At 35.2% G+C, this 25338-nt stretch overlaps 1 protein-coding gene across 4 annotated transcripts in view; it reads right to left on the reverse strand.

Moving 5' to 3' along the window:
* The window catches only part of CEP162 (centrosomal protein 162), a 114110-nt gene that overhangs the window by 59925 nt on the left and 28847 nt on the right, over positions 1 to 25338 (reverse strand). For all 4 annotated transcript variants that reach the window (XM_039221827.1, XM_039221828.1, XM_039221826.1 and 1 more), the window contains exons 6-11: positions 24856 to 24920; positions 18089 to 18207; positions 16295 to 16325; positions 8134 to 8247; positions 3703 to 3897; positions 3073 to 3145 (exon numbers count right to left, since the gene is read on the reverse strand). In XM_039221827.1, the coding sequence (XP_039077758.1) occupies positions 3073 to 3145; positions 3703 to 3897; positions 8134 to 8247; positions 16295 to 16325; positions 18089 to 18207; positions 24856 to 24920 (597 nt within the window). The remainder of the gene's footprint in view (positions 1 to 3072; positions 3146 to 3702; positions 3898 to 8133; positions 8248 to 16294; positions 16326 to 18088; positions 18208 to 24855; positions 24921 to 25338) is intronic.

Raw genomic sequence — 25338 nt, forward strand, 5'->3', positions numbered from 1 at the left:
AGCCAAAGACTTGTATGGGAGACCTAAAACCACCTGGTGGCAGGAAGTGGACTAAAAAAGGAATGCATCCTTCAAGATGGGCACAGCCTCCCTGCAGAACCCACTTCAGTTGTGGCCAAGGGCGTAAATATCCTTACAAGGCCTTTCCAGTGGATTTCAAGGTTCCATTACTGATTGCTGTATTTTCCTCATATATTTTCCTTCTGAATGGGAGTATTTATTTCACGATCATATATTGGATCAAGTATAGAACCTGTGTTTTTAATTCACAGATTAGTAGACACCGAAGAGCTGCATTCAAACCTGATGGAGAAGAAGACTATGTTCCACCTGAAAATCCTGGCCTTTCAGATGGACAGGGTCCTGGATGAGACTTTGGGCTCTTTGCTTTGGGAAGGGGATATTGGCCTTTGTGTGAAGAGGAGTAAAATGGATATTTGGCTATTAAAAGGGTAGATTCTGGTAGAGACTAGATGCCTATTAAACTCAATTGCTTTTCTTTCTGAGCACACAAGCAAATCATATTTCCCAGCCCTCTTGGACCCTATTAGCTGGATGTGCTGGTTCTTACCAGTAGAATATGAAGGGATGTAATACTTCTGTGTTAAGGCAGTTAAAAAGAATTGTGCTAAGTTATCGTTTTTCTTTATCAACTGGTTGGATGAGGCCATGACGACCTTAAAACCATGTGTTGATGACAAAGTAGCCTGGGTCCCTAAATGACTAATGTGGAGTAGAATCCTACTCCTATGTAGAGTAGAACCCACTAACACACATGGGATTATGACATAAGCAAAAATTAAATTTTTGATGGATGTTTAGCTACTAAAATTTTAAGGACTATTTGCTATAGAAGCTGAGATTATTTACAGTTTACTAAAGAGGTTTCAGTTATGTGTACTAGTTTATACCACTGACATTTTGGTAATTAATGTTATGGTTTTAACGTAAGTATAGTTGTTTTTAGCTTTTAAACAAAAATGAGAAACAATTATATTTAGAATTCACATTAGTAAATGATTCCACCTCTGCCAGCAAACATGCATGATGTGTAAAAAAAAAAAAAAATCTCTTCATTAATACCAACACAGCCCCAAACAGAAGTAAAGAGAATAATCTGCCCTTTAAAAAATACCAACTAGTGCTGGGGCGCCTGGGTGGCTTGGTCGGTTAAGCGTCCGACTTTCGCTTAGGTCATGATCTCGCGGTTTGTGGGTTCGAGCCCCGCGTCGGGCTCTGTGCTGACTGCCAGCTCAGAGCCTGGAGCCTGTTTCAGTCTGTGACTCTCTCTCTCTCTGACCCTCCCCTGCTCACACTGTCTCTCTCTCTCCTAGAAATAAATAAAACATTAAAAAAATTAAAAAAAAAAAATACCAACTAGTGCTGAAGATCAGTGGAAGAATACTAAGCATTCAAGCAGAAGTGTTTTAGCCTAAGCTTCATTGTGTCATTTTCTCTCAACTAGCAGGATGAGAAATCACTGCAAGTGGATTTACATGAGGATATAGTACAAGGAGGGGCACAAATGAACAAATAAATACAGGAATGGATGACAGGCTTTTCACAGAAATATTTCATGGAGATCAAAGATCTGACAATGTAAGTAGTTAAAACACACAAAAGATTTCTTGTGTTCCTTGGTTCTAACCACATGATCTTTTTTCTTCTTTAAAGTTTATTTCTTTTGAGAGACAGAGAGAGAATATGCGTGCCTTTGCATGAGTGAGGGGCAGAGAGAGAGAGAGAGAGAGAGAGAGAGAGAGAGAGAGAGAGAGAGAATCCCAAACAGGCTTCACACTCTCAACGCAGAGCCCAACTTGGGGCTCCATCTCGAGAACCATGAGATCATGACCTGAGCTGAAATTCAGAGTCGGATACTTAACCAACAAAGCCACCCAGGCACCCCACCCCTATAAAACCATACGATCCTGGGCAATTTATTTAACTTCTTTAAGCCTCAGTTTTCATATCTATGAAATGGGAAGAATAATAAAATATAACTCATAGAGTTGTTAAAGATTAAATGAAATCTAAGATGTAAAGAACTTTGCACAGTACTTGGCCCACAGTAAGCGTGTGAAAAAAATGTTAGCTGTTATCATTATTATCATCACCACCACTGCCACCACCACCAGCTTCATGACTGGGTTCTTGCAAGATCTCCACTACTAAACTGATTTACCTCAGTTTCATCACCTGAATGATGCAGATAAAGACACCTGACCTATTATGAGGATCGCCTGAAATGATGGATGTGACACTCTAATAGACGTGACACAAATGCCAGGTTACTGTAATGTGCTACTCCGTGCTGGAGAATGACAGTGAGGTCCCACAAATTTTCATTAAAACGTACTGGAGCCGGTGCATTTTCATGAAGCCCACTGCTCTTGTGACCAAAAATCTTACCCTGTAAAATGATGGCTGGTCTGTGACTAAGTGCAAAGCTAACTGGTTTATAAAAAAGCAAATCTATGACTCATACAGAATAAAACTGATGTTCACTCTCACTGTTCAAATCAATTGCCCTGAGCTATTTAAAGCTAAAGGATTTTAGTTTTCAGTAAAAAAGCCTTCAGAATACTTGATGGCAGCAATGTTTTTTTACTTAAAAAATATTTTTTAATTTTAGCACTAGAAGGCTTTTGATAAACTGAGTAAGAACTACTAATAAGGAGAGCAGTGACTTGGGGCGCCTGGGTGGCTTACTCGGTTAAGCATCCGACTTTCGCTTGGGTCATGGTCTCGCAGTTCGTGGGTTCGAGCCCCACGTCGGGCTCTGTGCTGACTGCCAGCTCAGAGCCTGGAGCCTATTTCGGAGTCTGTATCTCCCTCTCTCTCTGACCCTCCCCTGCTCACGCTTTCTCTCTCCTAGAAATAAATAAAACATTAAAAAAAAATTAAAAAAAAAAAAAAAAGGAGAGCAGTGACTCAAAGGTAGACTCATATAAGCTACTTGTTAATCATTTGCTAGGAATGAGTATGTAGAACAAATGATTCTAATATAAGTTTCCAGTAACAAAACAATATGCAAATAAACAACTGCATAATCCATTCCAAAAGACATCATACCTGACAGGCTGTAAATCAAAACCACTGACACCTATTCTGATAGGTTTCATCAACTCCTCTACTGTGGGCAGATCTAAGAGGGGAACAAAAAGTTAAAATAGCAACCCCCAAAATTAGGTGAATGGCTTAATTTAATGTCTAATCCCACTAAGATTACATTTTTTTCTGAATACAGTAAACCCAGTTTCCCCACTATAAACTTACTGGTACCAAGAAAATCTCCTTTAATTTATATTTGAAATATATGTCTATATATTTGACATATCCATCTACATCAATATCAAATATATGTGTATCGGTATGTCGATACATGCACACACATTTGTTAAGTATATTATTTCGTTGATCCCCAAATACTGTTCTCTGTTTTAAAAATTACTTTAGTATATGCATAAAGAAAAGCATATAAAATGTGTAAACACTTTGATGATTTTCTGATTTGTTCAAAGCATTAGAAAGAGGAATTAAAATTTTATCTGTTCAGTTCTAACTTTATAAAACTATTGATTCCCAAATTTCATCTGAGCAAACCCTTTAAATTCAGAGATTGAGAAACAACCACTATGGCAAACTATTTAAATTACCACCACAAGAGAAACTCTTCAGAGAGGGTCTCAAATTAACTTTTACCAGATTCTGTAGTAGAGATGTTTTTAGAGGACTCTTCTTCATTTTCTTGAGGATAATCTTTCACTGAGCTCTTGATATTTTCCAGTGCATTACTCTCAATTCTTTGTTCATCTGTATCTCCCAAAGAATGGGCTACATGACAATAAGCCTGATGTAGAGCTTCAATGTCACTATTGCTTTGTCCATAAGAAACACCTGTGGAAATAAATATAATCTACAGTATAATCACATAAATACATGAGAAATATAAACCACTAATAGAATCCATTAATGTGTTAGGAATGGTGAACAAGGTTGTAGGACAACAGCAACGTCACAAAGACAAACATTGGTAATACATAGCTATAGCCTACCAGTACGAAAACATAATGCTCAACAACTCTTGAGCAAGGTGAGATGTGTGCTGACACGATAACCTGACTCCACTGACTCCACGTAAAATCTGACTCCACTGGTTACTGCTTTCTCTCCCTACTATCTTTGATCAACCCCATTACACTGGATAAAACTATCCCTAAATTTCCCAAGCTGACAACACCCTTCACGGATTCTGTCTCTCCCTTGCCACTATCATTCTCTCTCTCTTTTGCATTCTCTCTCTGCTTCCCAGTGCCACCAAGTATCCTGTAGTCTGCATTTCTTAACTGACATTCACTCCTCTAACTATGCAATACAGTATGTGTTCCAATATCCTGCTAAAGCCGCTAAACTCAAAAGTAATTTTGTAATGTCACATCTCTCCATCTTCAATTTCTCCAATGCTGTGTGATATCTGACACTGCCCTTCCCTGGGAACAGCTGCTCTCTATAGGCTCTTCTTCTTGTGCTTCCCAGCACTCTGATGGCTACCTCTCCATTCTTTATGGTAAATGGTTCATCTCAGGCTTCCATCTTTAGCCCTCTTTTTTAAACCTCTCATTTACTTTTTTGAGCTGGCTAATTTTATCAAGACCCTTAACTACTACCCATACGCTTGTGACACCCAAATTTGTCTTTTGTCCTTACCTCTTTTCTGAATATTAAGCCTTCTAACAGACTGTTAGACTTCTAACATATTACACTGTTCTACAAGTAAATCAAATCTAATATATTCCCAACTGAATTAATTGTATTCCCCAGCAAAACTTGTTCTACAATCAGTATTTTGGCTAATGATATCAATATTCACCCAGTCGTCCAACATAGAAAACCTAATGTTGTTGTTCACTCTTCCTTCCCTATTAACTTCCTCCTCCTCCTCCCCCCAATTGATAAGTAAACTCTGGAAAAAAGAATTTGAAGACAATATGACAATAATGATCTAAAATTTTATAAGTATTTTTCTTACTCATTTTCTACCTTTTACTACCAACCCTGTAATTTTCAAAATTAGATAAAAGGATAAAAGAGTCACAGAAGAGTGGGGGAAAGAAAAGGTGTGAGTAGTCTCCTCTTCTGTTGATACTTGTGGTTAATTAAATAGTGTTTAAAAATAAAACAGATGTAGCCTCATCGGTGAAGGGCTGACTTTTCTACCTTATGCTTTACAAAGAAAGGACTCTATGTAGTTATTTTATATATTATTACAAGTCAAAAGCTCCCGAGTTTTTCTACTTTAGGGAGTGGACAAGTGTCAAATCCTCTGGTACAGAGGCAAGGATCTAGTCATGAAGCAGTACTGTCATCCTGGGACAGCTTCCATCATGCAGCCATAGCACAGAGTGGTACTTGCCCATGAGACAAATGAAAATAAGCAAAAGGCTGGATCTGGCCCTCATTTTCACAGTTACCAACCTTTCTAATACAATAAAGCACAAAGAATTTCAAAAGTAATACCTTTTTAAAAAGATGATCTTGACAATGTATCACCTAAACTGAGGCTGCTTAATACTAGAAGAAACATGGTAAAAAAAACAAAACAACCCTCTCATTTTTCAGGTCTTAACCCAAGGTCAGATACTGATTTGAAGACTTTCAAGTGTATTTTTGAAATAGTAGGTAAACTCAATACCCCACAACTTATAAGTATTTATATTGTATGCCTTAAGGTTTTTTATTATAATTTCTATCATTAATAGAAAGTTGATATAAATAACAGTGATGAGAACCATATAATTGCTACTATAGCTAGCAACTACACATTAACTCAGTTGACTAACACAAGGTCTCATTTTAAAGAAGAGGAAACAGGCTTAGAGGCATTAATTGTCCAATGCCACACAGCTGATAACAGGCGAGGCTAGAAATAGAAGTCCAAGGCTATATGACAGTAAGATCATATATCCTCCAGTAATAACAGTCAAATTATTTCTAAGTCAAGAACATTTAAGAAATAAGACCAGAAAACTACAGATTTATATAAGTGCTTGAATTGTCTTAAAAGAATTTTTACATTCAACAAAACCTTTAAAAATTTCTTTATAATCTACAGCAGTGGTTTTCATACCAAGTTTTACAAAATCATAGTTTCTCAGAGAAAATGATGGGTTCTACAGATGTTTAATTGAAATTTCATTTTAAATTATTCCTTAAAACATAAAAATAGAAATTAATCTGCACATTCAAATGTGCCATTTATGTAACCATAATATTTAAAAACCACCTGATAACTTTGGCCTCCTGCTTTGTTTTAATGTACATCTTAGAATGCAGCTTCTCTGATTTTTCTGTATACATATGAATTTCCTATAATGTATCACTGATAAGTAAAGCTGTAACTCTATATTGGTCTTTTTAAAAGAATTCATCCCAGGGGCACCTGGGTGGCTCAGACGGTTAAGTGTCTGACTTTGCCTGAGGTCATGATTTCAGGGTTCATGAATTCGAGCCCTTCACAGGGCTCTCTTGCTGTCAGCACAAAGCCTGCTTCAGATCCTCGGTCCTCCCCTTCCCCGTCTCTCTCAAAAATAACTATTTTTTAAAAATTTAAAAAATAAAAGAATTCATATCGACTTATTGAAAACTGTGCATATAAGGTTGACCATCATAACACATAAATGACATCTACTTAAACAGCAGTAAGACTGAACAACATGTGCTTAGTACATGCTTTCATTGTGGTGAATATTCAACTGGGTAATAACAGCAAATGAGTAACATGATTTTTTTGTAATTTTTTTACTCTCATATTTATATTTTTAAATAGAAGTGGATGAAACAAGATAGTGGTGACTTTTGGAATGACAGGGACTAGAAATAAGACCCTGAGGGACTTTGTGCTTTGTTTTTTGATCTGGTTGCTAGTTATATGGGTGTGTTCAGGCTATGAAAATTCATCAGGTGGCACTATTATGATACATGAACTATTCTATGGGTATATTATACTTAATAATATACTTAATAAAAAAGTAAGAAGAAATAAAATATAAAATAAAAATAAAATGCAAGCAGATGTTTTGAGTTGGTTAGTGATTTATCATTTCTATTGCTCTTTTGTTCCAAGTATCTGGATTGGTTTAATTGACCATACTGGTCAACTGAGACTTGCAAAAGCAAGATGATTAAAAAGTTCTCATTTGCAACATTTATGCAGTAAACCAAGAATTTTTTTTTTATATTATACAACAAAAATAAAATATACAAACATATCAGAAGCCTGATGATGATACAAGAATAACAATAACAAAAAATATTACAAATATCTGGGGTGCCTGGGCAGCTTAGCTGAATGTCTGACTCTTGATTTAGGCTCAGGTCATGATCTCACTGTTCATAAGTTTAAGCTCAGCATTAGGCTCTGTGTCTGTTTGTGATTCTCTCTCTCCCCCTTCCCCACTCACAGTCTCTTTCTCTCTCTCTCTCTCAAAATAAATTAACTTATAAAAAAGAATCTAACAAATATCTGAAACTTCTGATTTAAAAAATTCAAAAGACCATTATTGTTCTCAGTAATTTTATATGTAAATATTATAAATGTAAACATTTATATTTATACTGATAAAATACCATTTTTATCTACACGAGACAACTACATGAGATTTCATTTGGAAGTAAGGATTCCACCAGTTTACAGTTTGAAAAGGCATGGTTCAGGGTACTTTAGAATTTTGGAATGTGATTTAACTTTTTCCTGCACAGAGGGAAAAATGGAAAAGCAAAGTAAGACCAAAATCTAATTTCTCCTACATGTTCCAAATTTAACAGAATACTCTGGAAGGGCACAGAAAATTATTTCATATTAGCTATAGTGCTACACTTTGTATCAACAGCATTCATTCATTTATTAAAAAGTTTTCATTAAAAACAGACTTTACTTGGCCTAATAGCATGTCACCATTATCAAATTCAGATAATTTAAGTTATTAATTATGGTAAAAAATGTGGGATTTAAAATTTTATTGTTGATATAGTTATTACATATATTGTTATATATTATACTTACTTCTCTAGAAATAAAGTCAATTCATCATACACTCCTACATTTTTAGAGAACAGTCAGTTTTTTGCTTTTACCTGTTCCTGTCATTTCATTATCAGTCATTTCCGGCAGGGACTTTGGCTTAGTTGCTCTATCCTGTTCATCAAGGCTGACCTCTGCAACAGAGTCTAAGGAATCAAGCAGTACCACTAGAACGATATAAAAAAAAAAAATTAGAGGAATTGTACAGTTCCTTCAATTTGTTATTTTAATCATATGCAAGCTGTATAAGTACAAAGATATTTACATGTAAAGAGTATCACATTAACACACATTAACTATACTTACATACAAATCTAATGTACCTTTTCTATGGAATGCAAAAGGCCTGCAAAAAATTTTAAAAAGGTATTCTTCCTTCCCCCCAATTTTATTGAGGTATAGTTGACAATTAAAAATTGCATATATTTGGAGCACCTGGGTGGCTTCAGTTGGTTAAGCAGCTGGGACTTCAGCTTAGGTTATGATCTCATGGCCTGACTTCCAGGCCCTGTGGTGGGATCCGATGTGACAGGGATTCTCTCTCCCTCTCACTTGTGCAGGCTCGCTCTCAAAATAAATAAACTTAAAAAAATTGTATACATTTAATGTGTGTACGTGTATATATTTAATGACATAATATACACCATGAAATACCACAATCAAGCTAATATATCCATTACCTTAATAGTTACCTTTTGTGTGTGCACATGATGAGAACACTTCAGATTTCCCCTCTTATCAAATTTCAAGTATTCTTTAAGTATAACATACTGCTGTACGTTAGACCTCCAAAATTTATTTATCTGGTATAACTAAAACTTTATACTCCTTAACTAACATCTCCCCATATCCTCCTCCCCTATCTCCTGGCAACCATCATTCTACTCTCAAAGCTACAAGTGTGACATTTTTAGATTCCACATATAAATGAGATCATGCTTGTGTGAACAGACTTACCTGACACACATGCCATAACAACTGTTCTGTGACCTGAAACCTTCTTGAGCACAGCAGCTGCCATCCAGCATTGTTTCCTTTTCCTTAACCACATCTTTATGTACACCATCAGGGCACAGTGTCTTGGATCTTCCCTGGAGATACCGCTAAGATCCACACCAATTTTTTTTAATGTTTATTAATTTATTTTGAAAATGAGGGACAGAAAGCACTCATGAGCAGGGGAAGCAGGCAGAGAGAGAAGAAGACAACCCCAAGTAGGCTCTGTGCTGTCTGTGTGAAGCCTGACGCAGGGCTTGATCTCACGAATGGTGAAATCATCACCTGAGTCAAAATCAAGAGTCAAAGGCTTAACTGACTGAGCCACCCAGAGACCCTCGAATTGTTGATATTTGCCAATATTCTTATTGCTGTTTCAGAGGAGAGGATTTTGGAGATTCGTACTCATCCATTCCTATAGATGCCTCATTTATTTCTTCTGAGTGAGCTTTTGTAGTTTTTATTTATTTCTATTAATTTTTTAATGATTTCAGGAATAGAATTTAGTGATTCATCACTTACATATAACATCCAGTACTCATCCCAAAAAGTGCCCTCCTCAATGCCCATCACCCAGTTAGCCCATTCCCCCACTCAACACCCTGCCAGCAACCTTCAGTTTATTTTCTGTATTTTAGAGGCTCTTTATTCATTTATAGCTTTGTTTCTCTCTCTGTTTTTATCTTATTTTTGCTTCCATTTTCTTATGTTCATTGTTTTGTTTCTTAAATTCCACATATGAGGAAATCATATATTTGTCTTCCTCTGACCAACTTACTTCACTTAGCATAATACACTCTATTCCATCCAGTGTTGTAAACAGCAAAATTTCATTTTGATTCATCACCAAGTAATATTCCATTGTGTATATGTGTGTACACACACACACACACACACACACACACAATATGTTGGGTTTTTTTTTAAATGTTTTATTTATTTCTAGGAGAGAGAGAGAGACAGCGTGAGCAGGGGAGGGTCAGAGAGAGAGGGAGTCACAGACTGAAACAGGTTCTAGGCTCTGAGCTGGCCGTCAGCACAGAGTTCGACGCGGGGCTCGAACCCACGAACCGCGAAATCATGACCTAAGGGAAAGTCGGACACTTAACCGACTAAGCCACCCAGGCGCCCCCACACCTATTCTTAAACATCCTCTCCTTGAGTCATCCCTCAGCATGCCCTCCCAGCCTCTAGGGCTATAAAAGCAGGTCCTAAGGGAGAAGGGGTTGTAGAGGTCTACTCATCTGGTACTGCACAAAACAGGCTTCTGCTTCTAAGTTCCTTAATAAACCATTTCTTGTCAAGTGGGGCTTGTGGGCCTTTTCCTTTGGTCTTAGGACTCTTTTGGCCTTTGAAGTTTGATTTGCATATACCTCTCTTTCACAGAACAGTGCAGTATATATGCATCTAGCTTATTTCACTTAGCATAATGTCCTCCACAGTGTATTATCATATACACTATATTTTGTTAGTCCCTGTCAATGGCACTTAGGTTGTATCCACATCTTGGCTACTGTAAGTGATGGTACAATGAACATGGGAGTACAGATAGCTCTTCAAAATATATACCCTGAAGTGAGATTACTAAATCATAAGGTAGTTCCCTCTTAAATTTTTTCTGGAACCACCATACTGTTTTCCATAGTAGCCATACCCATTTACATTCCATCAATAGCATACAAGAGTTTCCTTCTCTCCAAATCCTCACGAACTAGTTATTTTTTTGTCTTTCTGATAAACAGCCAATCTGACAGGTAGGAGGGGATATCTAATTTGATTTGCACTTCCTTGATGATTAGTGAAGTTAAGCATCTATTCACGTGTTTGTTGGCCATTAGTTTGTCTTCTTTTGAAGATTTCTATTCAGGTCCTTTGCTCACTTTTAACTGGGTTATCTGGTTTTTTGCTACTGAGTTGCATTAGCTCCTTATATATATTTTGGATATCAACTCCTTATCAGAAATATGGTTTATAAATATCTTCTCCCATTCCATAGGTTGCCTTTTCACCAATTATTTCCTTTGCTACATAGCATTTTAGTTTGATGCAATTCCATTTGTCTATTTTTCCTTTTGTTGGTTATGTTTTACAGGTCATATCTAAAAAAAATATTCTCTAGTGCAATGTCAAAAAGGTTTTTTTCCCATGTCTTCTAGTTATTTAAGTTTCAGGTTTTATATTTAAGCCTTGACCCATCTTGAGTTGACTTTTGTCTGTGGGGTGAGATAAGGGTCTAATTTCATTCTTCTGCATGTAACTATCTAGTTTTTTAATGTGATAGACAGGTAGAACTCAGAGATACTGCAAGTTCAATTACAGACAACTGCAATAAAGCAAATACTGCAATAAAGCCAGTCAGATTTTTTTTTTTTTTTGGTTTCTCAGTGCATATAAAAGGTATACTGTAAGTCTATTAAGTGTGCAATAGCATTACATCTAAAATAGTTTACATACCTTTTTAAAAATTAAAACTTTTTAGTTTGTTGCTAAAAAAATGCCATCACCTGAGCTTTTAGCAAGTTGTAATCTTTTGGTTGGTGGAGGGTCTTTCAGTCTTGATACATACCTTTTTAAAAATTAAACTAAAGCTTTTTGGTTTGTTACTAAAAAATGCCATGACCTGAACTTTTAGCAAGTTGTAATCTTTTGGTTGGTGGAGGGTTTTTCAGTCTTGATGGCTGCTGACTGATCAGCAGTGGTTGCTAAAAGTGGGGGTGGCTGTGGCACTTCCTTAAAGTAAGACAACAGTCCTTTCACGAATGACTTCTCTGTAGCATACAATGCTGTTTGACAGCAGTTTACTCATAGAACTTCTTTCACAATTGGTGTTGATCTTCTCAAACCGTGCTGCCACTTTATCAACTAGGCTTATATAATATTCTAGATCCTCTGCTGTCATTTCAACAAACTTCACAGCATCTTCAGCAAGACGAGATTCCATCTCAAGAATCTACTTTCTTTGTTCATCCATGAGAAGCAGCTCCTCATTCCTTCAAGTTTGACCATAAGGTTGCAGCAATTCAGTCACACATTCAGGCTCCACTTCTAATTCTTATTCTCTTTCTGTTTCTGCCACATCCGCACTTAATTTCCTCCACTGAAATTGTGAACCCCTCCAAGTCAACCATGAGGGTTGGAATCAACTTCTTCCAAACTCCTGTTAAATGTTGAGAACATTCTTCCCCTAAATCATGGCCCAAACCAATTACAAAAGTAACATCAAAGATTACTAATTACAGATTACTATAATAATGAAAAAGTGAAAAAATCCAAGAATTACAAAAATTTGACACAGAAACATGAAGTAAATGATGTTGGAAATATGGCACCAATATATTGATTTGCTCCCTGCAGGGTTGCCACAAACTTTAATTTGTAAAAAATTACTACAAAGTATTTGTGAAGCACAATAAAGCGAAGACCAATAAAATGAGGTATGCCTGTATTAAAGAGACTATCCTTTCTTCATTATATACTCTTGGCCCTCTTCTTGAAGATCAGTTGACTGTAGAGGTGTATATTTATTTCTAGGCTATTTTATTTCTATGTCTGTTTTTCTGCCAATACCATACTATTCTGATTTCTATGGTTTTGTACTACATTTTGTCATCAGGGAGAATGATGCCTCTAAGCACTGTTCTTTCTCAAGCTTCCTTGGGCTATTTGGAGTCTTCTGTGGTTCCCTATGAATTTTAAAATTGCTTTCTTACTATTTCTATAGGGAATGCTACTGGGATTTTGATAGGGATCACCTTGTAGACTTGCAGATCACTTTAGGTAGTGTGGACGTTTTAACAGTATTAATTCTTCCAATCCATGAGCACAGGATGTCCTTCCACTTATCTATGTCTTCTTCATCCACGTTTTCTAATTTTTACTGTGAAGGTCTTTCATTTCTTTCCTTAAATTTATTCCAAAGCTTTTTATTCTGATTGTTGCTTGTTTATAAAAGCAACATTTAGTTTTTTAATGTTGATTTTTTAATCTGAAAACTACTGAATTCATTTATTAATTCTGCCAGTTTTCTTTTATGAAGCCTTTAGGATCTCCTATGTATGTGATCATGCTATCTGCAAATAAAGACAATTTTACTTCTTCCTTCCTGATGTGGATACCTCTTATTTCTTTTTCTTGTCTGTTGAGACTAGAACTTCCAAGTACAACACTGAACAGAAATGTGAAGAGGAGGCATCTTTGCCCTATATAGAACCTTAAAGAGAAAGCCTTCAGTTTTTCATCTTTAATTAAAACGTTAGCTGTGGAGTTTTCATATACGGCCTCTATTGCATTAAGTTCTATTTTGTTAAGAGTGTTAATCATTAATGGATACTGAACTCTGTCAAATGGATTTTTTTGGTGTGAGATGATCAGGAGTGGGTTATTTTGTGGCAATTCTTTTGTTTGTTTTTAGTTTTTATTTAAATTCCAGTTAGTTAACATACAGCATAATATTAGTTGCAGGTGTACAATATAGTGATTCAACACTTCCAAACAACTCATCATAACAAGGGCACTCCTTAATCCCTATCACCTATTTAACCATCCACCAACCCACATCCCCTGATAGCCATCAGTTTGTTCTCTATAGTTAAGGGCTTGTTTCTTGGTTTGCTTCCCTCCCCCCTTTTTTCCCTCTCTTTGCTCATGTGTTTCTTAAATTCCACATAGGAGTGAAATCATATGGTATTTGTCTTTCTCTGACAGACTTATTTCACTTAGCATAATACTCTCTTGTCGTTTGCAATGACATGGGTAGAGCTAACAAGTATCAGGTATTCTCCTTCATTTTGTTAATGTGTTTTAAGATACTGACTGATCTGCACATGTTGAATCATTCTTGCGTCCCAGGAATAAATCCCACTTGATCATGGTGTATGATAGATCCTTCTGCTGAATTCGGTTTGCTAGTATTTTATTGAAAATTTTTACATCATTTTTCATCAGGGACATTGGCCTATATAGTTTGTTATTCTTCCCTTATTAATTACTATATTTTTCTATTACGTACTTTGAGGTAATTCATATTAACTGTATCAGCTGAATTAACAACTCATATACTAGTTGTATCTGACTGGTTCATCACATTGATGTCTAAAATCACCTATGATGTGTTTACAACATAAACATAAGCAAGCTATACAAAAGAGGCTTTTTTATTTTCTTCCAGAACATAGCTGTTAAACATATATCAACATAACCACTGGTTGAGAGTCTGTAAATTACACTTTCTATTGTTAATTAACCATCCTTTCCCCCTCTTTGGCTTTACTGAGGTTTAATTAACAAATAAAACTATAATATATTTAATGTGGAAAATGTGATGATTTATGTATACATTGTGAAGGGACTCTTACAATTGAGTTAATAAATGCATGCATCACTTTTTTTTTTTTTTTTTTGGTGAGAACACTTAAGTTCTACTCTGTTAGCAAACTTTAATTATGTAACAGTCACAATTATACTTCACACTGTTTCCCATAGCGGTTATACCAGTTTACATTCCCACCAACAGTAAATAAGAGTTCCCTTTCTCCACATCCTAGTCAGCGTTTATTTCTAATCATGTTGGTAACTGTCATCCTGACAGGTATGATGTAATATCTGTTTTTTTTTTAATTTTTTTTTAATGTTTGTTTATTTTTGACAAAGACAAAGCATGAGCAGGAGAGGACAGAGAGAGAGGGAGACAGAATCCCAAGCAGGCTCCAGGCTCTAAGATGTCAGCACAGAGCCTGATGCAGGGTTCTAACTCATGAACCTTGAGATCATGACTTGAACCAGAGTCGGACACTTAACTGACTGAGACACTCCAGGTGCTCCTCACTGTGGTTTTTAATGGCATTTCCCTGATGATTGGTGAAGTTAAGCATCTTTTTACATGCCCGTTGACCATTTTTGGGCTATTAAGTTGTACAAGTTCCTCGTACATTTTGAATATTAACCCTGCGTTGGATATGTAATTTGCAAATACTTTCTCCCATTCCATAGAATGGTTTTTCATACTGTTTATGGTTTCCCTTGTTGTGCAGTTTTTTAGTTTGATACAATCCCACTCATTTAGTTCTGCTTTTGGTATGAAATCTAAAAAATTCTTGCTAAGACCAGTATCAAAGAGCTTACGCTGTAAGTTTTCCTCTATGGGTTTTATAGTTTTAAGTCTTATGTTCAAGTGTTTAATCCGTCTGAGTTCAGTTTTGTGTATGGAGTAAGACAGGGTCCAGCTTCATCTTTTGCATGTGGCTTTCCAGCCTTCCAAACACTATTTACTGAAGAAATATTTCTTTTCTCACTGTGTATTCTTTATGCCCCTATCAATAACTAATTAGCCATATATGAATGGATTTATTTCTGGACGCTCCATTGCTCTATGAGTCTTTCTAAAATGCCAATACCATACTATTTTGATTTGATCTATGTGTTTTCCTTATGCCACTATTTTGATTTTTGTAGCTTTGTAGTATATTTGAAATCAGGAGTGGGATGCCTCCAGCTTTGTTCTTTTTTCTCAAGATTGCTTTGGCTATTTGGGGTCTTTTGTGGTTCCCTGTAAATTTTAGGACTGTTTTTCCTATTTCTGTGAAAAATGCCATTTGAATTTGATATGGATTGCATTGGATCTGTAAATCACTTTAGGTACTACAGACATTTTAACATTAATTCTTCTAATCAATGAACACAGATTATCTTTTCACTTATGTGTGTGTTCTTTAATTTCTTTCATCAATGTTTTATAGTTTTACGTGTACATCTCTTTCATCTTCTTGATTAATTTATTCCTAAATATTTTATTCTTTTTCATGGTATTGTAAGTGGGATAGCTTTTCTGTGGTTTTCTTTTTTGAGGAATCTTTGTCTGGTTTTGGTATCAGGGTAATACTGGCCTCAGAAGGAGTTTGGGAGATTTCCCTCTTCTATTTTTTTTTTTTTTTTTTTGGACAATTCTAAGAAGAAATGGTATGAATTTGTCTTTGAATATTTGGTAGAATTTACCCATAATGACATCTGCTCCTAGTCTTTAGAAAAATAATATATTCTTACATATAACAGGAAGGATTCAAAACAAGTTTAAGGGACTTACCACTGAGAAAATCTGTGGACTTTAATTCATTAAAGATATATAAAAACAAAGAGAGATAGTAATTTGTTCAGAATCATTTGGATACATTTCTGAACAGACCAATTTTTGTCATCTAAAATATGTGAATATGTAATATTTACCATTAGCCAGCATGCCAGTTTTCTCTTCTTCCTAAATTAAAAGAAAATCATATGATTTGAAATCAAAATTATATAAAATGACAATGCAAATAGTAGCAAAATCTGAAAACCAGTGTTTTACTCCATTATGAAAAAGTCAAGAAATGTACTTTCTAGATTTTTTTCATTACTCCCATTCACTAATAATTGTACAAGACTAGAGAACATAGCTGTGAGAGAACTTCTAGAAGTCTCTTCAGAACCGTAGCAATTATCAATTAATTTAGGCCTTTATAAGCCTTGTTTAAAGAATCTTGAAGTCATCTGCTCATCCACCTTGCTTATAAATTGTTTTTTGAACTCCAAGATAACATGGATAGTTTATAGAAGATTCTTGCTATTATAACATCATCATTTTTCTTTTCTTTTCAAAATTAATGATTAACTATAATTTGTAGTCTGTTTCAGCTACATTTTGAGAGAAAAAATTTTCAGAGAGGCAAGCCACCAAATGACAAGACGGTTGAATTTATCAAAATTATAAGTTCCCTTAGAGTAAGCTCTATAATTAGTGTCACCTATGTTCTCCACTTGGATAGGCAACATGTAGAATTGTTCCATAATAACAGAGCTTTACTTCCCTCTACACTGACACATTTTTACACAGGCCTATATTTTCTTTTCTTTCTTTCTTTCTTTCTTTCTCTCTCTTTTCTTCTTTAGAGAGACAGAGTGCATGCATGAGCAGAAGAGAGTGGCAGACAGAGAGAGAGGGAATCTCAAGCCTGCTTCACACTCAGTGTGGAGCCTGACATGGGGCTCGATCACACAACCGTGAGATCATGACCTGAGCTGAAACCAAGAGTTGGATGCTCACCTGAATGAGCCACCCACATGCCCCTATATTTTCTTAATGTATCAAACTACTGTCTTCTACTGATCTATATCATAAAATATTTAAATTACCAAATATAAGTTCCAGTAAGCGTCTAAGGAAAGCTAGCAGATCACATTAATCTTCACGTATTTCTAAAGGTCTTCTTATTTTCCCCACTAAATTGAATGATACAGAGACAATCAGTGACAAAGCACCAGGTATACTTAAAAGGAGAGTATCTATTAATACCTGGAAAGTATTTCTTCCTTCTGTTTAGATAAGTCTACGGTTTCATACATGTTTAAAACATCTAATCCTAATGTGCAGTCCACAAAGACACCTGACTATACAGATCAAGACTAACATACCAAATAGTAATTATCCTACTAGCTAACATAGGTAGCTTCAAAGAGTTCTATATGGCAGGCAGTATGTAGTAAATCTTAGCCAGTCTTGGTAAGAACTAAGAAACAAGAGATCTCAAGTACAGCAACACTGAATATGAATGGAATAGTGAATTAATTCATGATCTTGTCAAGTAAGTTTCATATCTTGTCAGTAATGTCACTGTTAGCATAAATACTGCGGAGGGATATTTATTGTACTTCACAAGGACAAGATTTACCAAAGGAAGTATAGCTTAATATACCTATTTTAAAATTAGATTTGAGATTTCAATTAAAATTTCAATTTCTAAAGTTTAAGGAAATTACTTGCCAAAAGAGATCCTTTAGAAAATCAATTGCCATGTTTCATTAAGATTTACATTAAATTGAGGTCCTGAATTAAGAAAATGTCTGAGAGTTAAGAGACCTATAGCTTTACAACAATGATCAAGATAATGAAAAACTCTGTATTTCGAGCTCTCCATATAGTGACAGTCAGCTAAGGTGACGAAAGAAATTCCAAAACTGTCAAATATATAATTGATGTATCACCTGTTTGGGTACATGTGTTTTTTCAGATTTGGCATTTTCTTTGGAATTAGTCTCTTCTTTAGTCATCAAAGGTGCATCAATATCCTCTGCAGCTTCTTCAAAATCATCGCTGTAATTTTCTGAAGTAAATAATTAAAAAGAATACAAAGATCATACTGTCAAAAAAGTCATATGCCAATAAAAGACTGTTGATTTCCAAATGAAGGAGTCTGCATAAGAATAATTTACTGAAATATCTATATAAAGATATCTTTAGAAAACACATTTTTTTTTTAATTTTGCAAAGATTTAATCAGAATTCAATTCGTAAGACTTAGGCTTACTTTGTCATCTTGTACTTTCAAATAGTTTTAAGAGTTTTATATTTCAATCTTTTAAATTATTAACAGACTAAAAATTTCTAGAGATGTCCAAAAAATTTTTTTATCTTTAAAACAAACTTTAATGCTTATTTTTTAAAAATAAAATCTCAAATAGCTTACTTATAAAAGGCAGTCCTTTTGTGAAATCTTGATGTTCTTAAACAAAATGGTTAAATTTGCTTATTTTTTTTAAGTTTTTTGTTTGTTTTTGTTTTTTGTCTATGTAGGTATCTCCAATGTAAGCCTGAAACAGTACTTATGAAAGGTCTATCTCTAACCCTTCCCTCAGGTAAATACTGGCTCTACATGACCTAATATTTCCCAATCCTGGACACTTCTCAGCTGTAATCCCAAATTGTATCTCAATTACATTACACCAGAAGGGAAAGGTATGTCCATGTTAACATGATGCCGTAAGACTAATTCTGGGGAAGGTGCAGTAGGGACTATCTGACCATGATTTCTTCACCAATTAAAAACATCTTTTTTTAAATGTTTATTTATTTTTGAGAGGGAGGAGGGGCAGAGAAAGGGAGATACAGAATCCGAAGCCGGCTCTAGACTCTGAGCTGTTAGCACAGAGCCCGACATGGGGCTCGAATCCACAAACTGTGAGATCATGACCTGAGCTGAAACTAGATGTCTAACCAACTAAGCCACCCCGTGCCCCTCTTCACCAATTTTTAATTTGTTTATAGCCCTTAAAGGAATGACTCATACCTGTGAGCTTCTCAGAGTGGAAACCATCATTCCAGAAATAAACATGATCTTATCTGTATTTTATAATTAGATGACATTGACAAACAAGATGGCCTGATGAATGAAAGACTGTATAAGGTCCTAGAGAGTTTGCTTCTGGAATGGCTGTCTTTCTTTAGAATGGAGAAGAAACTCTGAGTTTAATTAATACTGGAAGTCTGGGAATTAATTTGGGAGGGCTTAGAAGTTAAACAGAGATGTTTCCAGTGACATCTACTTTCAGAAACACCTCTGTTTTAATTCATAAGAATACAAAATGGGTATAGTACCTTAGGTAAATAAACTAGCTTAGGTTGGTTGGTTAACTACATCAATTATCTTTATTCTGAGACTGAGAAGCTCCCCTCTGCTTCTCTCCTATATAAGAAAGAACATTGCTTGAGATTTTCTAAATATTAGCAGACATAATTAAATTCACAAGTTATTTTTCTAAATATTAGTAGACATAATTCACAAAGTAGTTATCAAGAAATTACTTTGTATTAGACACACTTCTAGGTTCTAGAACCAATAAAACATGATTAAAATTCTAATATTCTACATGAGAATCACTGAATTTTAAGTAGCCTCAGAGATCAGACTCATTTAAATACAGATAATGAACAAGGAGAAAGGAAATATTGGGAGGGTTTGACAATGAACTTAGACAACTATGTGGGATTTGAGAACTACCTAAAATCAATGGAAGGAAAATAGTGAGTGTTTGACTACAAAGAGGCAGTTTGAGGAACAGTTTAGACAGTATACCACAGCACATAAGAGCATAACCAGGAGGGGCACCTGGCTGGCTCCAGTCAGTACGGCATGCAATTTTTAATCTCAGGGTTGTAAGTTCAAGCCCCACATTACATACAGAGATAACTTAAAAATAAAGTCTTTAAAAAAAGAAAAAGGAGCATGCCTAGGTGCCAGAAAGCTTGGATTTAATTCCTGGTTCTGCTACTTATAGTATAAAATCATTGGCAGGTAACAAACCCTCTTTGCCTCATTTTCCCCATCTGTAAAGTGAGAATGATAATAGTATTTATCTCAAAGGGTTGCTGAGAAGATTAAGAGTTAAAGTGTTTAGAACAGTGGCTGGTGTATAATATGCCATATTTATAAGAGTTAGCTATTACATTTAGTAATAATTATCTTTCTTAGTATTGTTATAGCTAGTGCTGCATTTAACCTAATCAAAAGTTATTAAGGCCAAATATTAGTTTGGATTGGGAAAAATGCAAATGTGCATTTTTCAAAATTACATTTTGTAACTGAATAGTCTACAGGCAAATACTGTAACATATAAATAACCAATATCTTTTCCAGGAATTTTTCATGAATAAACTAGGTTTGAAGTAAGAAGGAAAAGTCATTGGTAGATACAGAAATTACAACAGATGAGAAATAAATGGAAGGAAAACAGCATATCAGAGATTTCAGAAACATTAAGGCAAATTAAGTTTATATAAAAATGAAAGAATAAAACCACATTGAGGAGGTGGTTCTTATATGAGAAATCCCAGAGATGAAAATAATGCAGGCTCGTCCATATTATTTGGAAAACAATGAGAATATTCATTTCTAGTGTTTTAACCCTTTTGAGACAAAGATGTTATACATTCAAGGTGCTATTTCTATCATTATATTCCCTAACTTTATAACTTTGAAAATATTTTCATAAATAAAAGAAGTTTTTAAAATTCAGATAAAGTAAATAATAGTCAATGTAAAAGATCTGAATGATAGATTTTGGAGACAGTTTTCATTCTTTGTTGGAAAATTTCCCTGCAAATTTTAATTTCAATATGATGCAACCTAGAGGACTTTCTCCTCTACTACGCTGGATTTCAAGGACTTTGTAAACAATGAGTACATTGAACTAAATATATGAAACTGTTTACAGACATTGGACAGGTGGCAGCACAAAAATATGATTCCTAAGAAAAGAAAAACAAGTGAAGTGAGCCCTATGGTTTCTTGCAGGTACATACATTCAGGAATGTTAAGCAGAGGGGAAGATCAGGTGACAGAAGTTAAGAGCAGAAAAGCTGGGCAATCGGAAGTTGCAGGGCAGTAACAGAGGAAGGTACCTATGTAGAAACAGAGCTGGAAAGACCTGCATGGGGTCTTCTTGAGTCTTTGATAAATATTAAGCCATATTTGTATAGTTTGAGCAAAGCTATAAGCTGGAAAATTCACAGAGCTCCCAAAGGGTAGTGAGACTCTGGAGCTCTAACCAGATGAACTGGAAAAAGTCCTCACTGTTTAATAGGGTCATTCAGTAGAAACCTCAGAAAGGCTGTACCTTACTCCTAGGGTCAAAGTGTACTATAGAAGGCTACTGGAGACTTCCTCTAATAAAGCATAAGAAAAGCTTCAAAAGCATCAAGCTAGCAAAATCAGTTATCTGCCAGAACAAAGCTCAATACGCTTTATAAGAAAAAAACAAAATAGAGACACTCAACAATGTAAAAATCTACAGTATCCAATGCCCAATAAGAAATCATTAGACTTACAAGGAGGAAAATGTGACCCTAACTAGGAAAAGCAGCAATCAATTGAAAGAGACCGAGAAATGCACAAACACTGGGATCAGCGGCATACACTTTCTGTTAATAACTTGAAAAAATGAACATGAGAAAAGATACTAAAGAGATTTTTTAAAAATAAAGACCCAAAAGGAACTTCTAGATTGAAAGAAAAAAATATAAGATTCAATGAATTAACAAAAGAGCAAAGAAAGAAGAAAAAAAAATCAGTGAACCTGAAGACATAGCAATAAAAACTGAAGCACAGAGAGGAAAAGCTTTAAAAAAATGAAAGTCTTAGTGACCTGCAGGAAGAAATTTAACCATTTAATATAATTATAATTAAAATCAGGGGGCAAAAGAAATGATATTTGAAGAATTAATGAATAAAACATTTTTAAAAATTTTTTGTTGTATTTACTTTAGAGAGAGAAAGAGGGAAGGAAGAGATAGAGAGAGACAGAGAAAAAGCCAAAGAGAGAGATTCTCAAACATGCTCCATGCTCAGCACAGAGCTGGACATGAGGCTTGATCCCACAACCCTGGGATCATGATTTAAGCTGAAATAAAGAGTCAGATGCTTGACCAACTGAGCCATCTAGGTACCCCATGGACAAAACATTTTTTAGTTATGATGGAAAGTATAAATCCATAGATCAGTGATGCTCAACTACCTCCAAACAGGATAAATACAAAAACAGCACACCAAGATACATTATCAAATTGCCACAAAACCAGACTGAAGAGAAAATCTTGAAAACACACACACACACACACACACACACACACACACACACCCAATATACATTAAATAATCATAATAGGAATTATCACTGATTTCTCAGGAGAAAAAACGCCATAAGACAAAATGAAATTGCTAAAGTGCTAAAAGAAAACAAAACTTTAGAAGATTTTCCTAGTAGACATGCACTACAAGGAATATCAGAGGAGGTTCTTCTTCATGCTGAAGAAAATTACTAGATAAAAACTCAAAATACTAGATAGCTTACCACAGCTGACTCTTGATCAACATAGGCTTGAACTACAATGGCTCCACTTACATGAGAATTTTTTTCCAATATGCTATAGTACTGTAACTGTATTTTCTCTTCCTTATAACTTTCTTAATAACATTTTCTTTCCTCCAGCTGACTTTACAGTATGTAGGGGCACCTGGGTGGCTCAGTTGGTTAAGCATCTGACTTCGGCTCAGGTCATGATCTCATGGTTTGAGCCCCGCGTCGGGCTCTGTGCTGACTGCCAGCTCAGAGCCTGGAGATTGTTTCAGAATCTGTGTCTCCCTCTCTCTCTGGCCCTCCCCTGCTCATGCTGTCTCTCTTTCTCTATCTCAGAAATAAATTAAAAAAAAAATTTTTTTTTTAAAATACAGTATATAATATACATAGCATACAAAATATGTTAATCAACTGTTTTTGTTATCACTAAAGATCTCAATTAACAGGAGGCTAAGAGTAGTTAAGTTTCTAGGAAGCCAAAAGTTACACACAGATTTTTGACTGTACAGGAGGTCAGCATCCCTAACCCCTATGTTGTGCAAGGGTCAACTACATTTGAAAGTTGCTAAGACAAGCAATCTTAGAAGTTCTTATCTCAAGAAAAAATTTTTTTGCTGGTGACAGATATTAACGACTTATTATGGTGATCATTTCACAATGTATCAAATCATTATGTTATACGGCTGAAAATAATATATCAATTATACTTCAATTTAAAATTAATTTTAAAAAATTCATTTCAAGTAAGAAATTTTAAAAAATCCTCAAATCTATGCAAAAGAATACCAAAAAAAGCTGGAATGATAAATACGTGGATAAATGTTTTCACATGTACATAAATTTTTTATCTTCCTCAAAAATTTTTTAAATAGACTGTTAAAAGCAATAATAATAATAATAATGCATCACAAGGTTTCAAAATATATAGAAGGAAAATGTATGGTAAAAATAGAAAAAGGTTGTGGGAGGCTTTATTGTTTTTAAGACTCATATAAAGTGATATAGTGTTATCTGAATGTAGACTTTATTTAATAAGATAAAGCTGCACATTGTGAATAACAGAAAAACTAAGAATACAGCAAAGAAGTATAACTAACAAGCCAAAAGAAGGGATAAAATGGAATGCTATCAGTACTCAATCCAATAGGCTACAGGACAAAAACAAACAAATGGCAGAACACTAAACAACTATACCAGTGAATTCATTTTTATTTTTATTTATTTATTTATTTTTTAATGTTTTATTTATTTTTAGGAGAGAGAGAGAGACAGCGTGAGCAGGGGAGGGTCAGAGAGAGAGGGAGTCACAGACTGAAACAGGCTCCAGGCTCTGAACTGGCAGTCAGCACAGAGCCCGATGCGGGGCTCGAACCCACAAACCGTGAGATCATGACCCAAGCGAAAGTCGGACGCTTAACCGACTAAGCCACCCAGGTGCCCCGTGAATTCATTTTTATAAAGGGTAGAAACATTTCATTCAGAAGTCAGAGACTGTCAGATTATTAGATAAAAAAGTAAAACCCAGGGGCACCTGGGTGGCTCAGTCTGTTAAGCGTCCAACTTCAGCTCAGGTCATGACCTCACAGCTCATGAGTTAGACCCCCGCTTCGGGCTCTGTGCTGACAGCTCAGAGCCTGGAGCCTGCTTGAAATTCTCCCTTTCTCTCTTCCTCTCCCCTCCTCTCATGCTCTGTCTCCCTCTCTCTCTCAAAAACAAATAAACATTAAAAAAAAATTTTGTTTTAAAAAGTAAAACCCAGCTATATACCATCCATGAGAAACTCATTTTAAATATAAAAACAAAGACAAATACATTAAAAGTCAAAGGACAGAAAAAGAAATACCTTTGGAGCCATGCTTTAAAGATCCTGGTCCTGGCTTCACAGATCCCCATGGTCCTTTTTCTGTCTTCCTAACTGGTACACTGCCCACTCCCAACAAATGAGGCAGTAGTGCACTTTCAGCAATTTCTTAGTAGCTCAGATTGTAACCTAGGCAGTTCACTCTACCCATTCAAAGCTGTTTTGAAGATTAGATTTTCCTTTTAATTATTTTCTCCTATGAATGTCTTTATTAAGTTATATTACCTTTACAAATGTTGTAAATTTTAAAACCAATTACCTGCCAGTTCTTCATGTTTCGATTCATCATCATGTTTACCTTCAGTCAGTTCTACATTAGCTTGACTACCAAAAAAATAAAAAGTACATAATTTAGTATTACATGTTAATAATAGGTTCCCATGCAATCTTTCATGTATATTTTTTAAAAACTTCCAACATCATATTTTCTTCTCTAGTACTATTATTCCATCAAAAACTAAAAATTTGGGAGCTATAAAGAAAATGTTCTGAAAATAAAGAATCCTCACGCCTAAGACTAACCACAGCTATCAATTAATACAAAGTGAAAAAATGCCATATTTTTCAACTTTATACACAAAGACACACGATTTTATACATAAATGTGTACCTTTCTTTACATGTCTCAGGGCTCAGAAATTCTTTTACACTAAAGATCAGAAATTGACCACAAGTTATGAGAACCAGTGAAGTCTACCTAGAGGCCAGGAGAGAATGCCAGGTTCAGCATTTACATGTTAAG

Source organism: Hyaena hyaena, unplaced genomic scaffold, assembly GCF_003009895.1.
Source record: "Hyaena hyaena isolate Hyena2069 unplaced genomic scaffold, ASM300989v1 scaffold_1027, whole genome shotgun sequence".
NCBI classification, from domain to species: domain Eukaryota; kingdom Metazoa; phylum Chordata; class Mammalia; order Carnivora; family Hyaenidae; genus Hyaena; species Hyaena hyaena.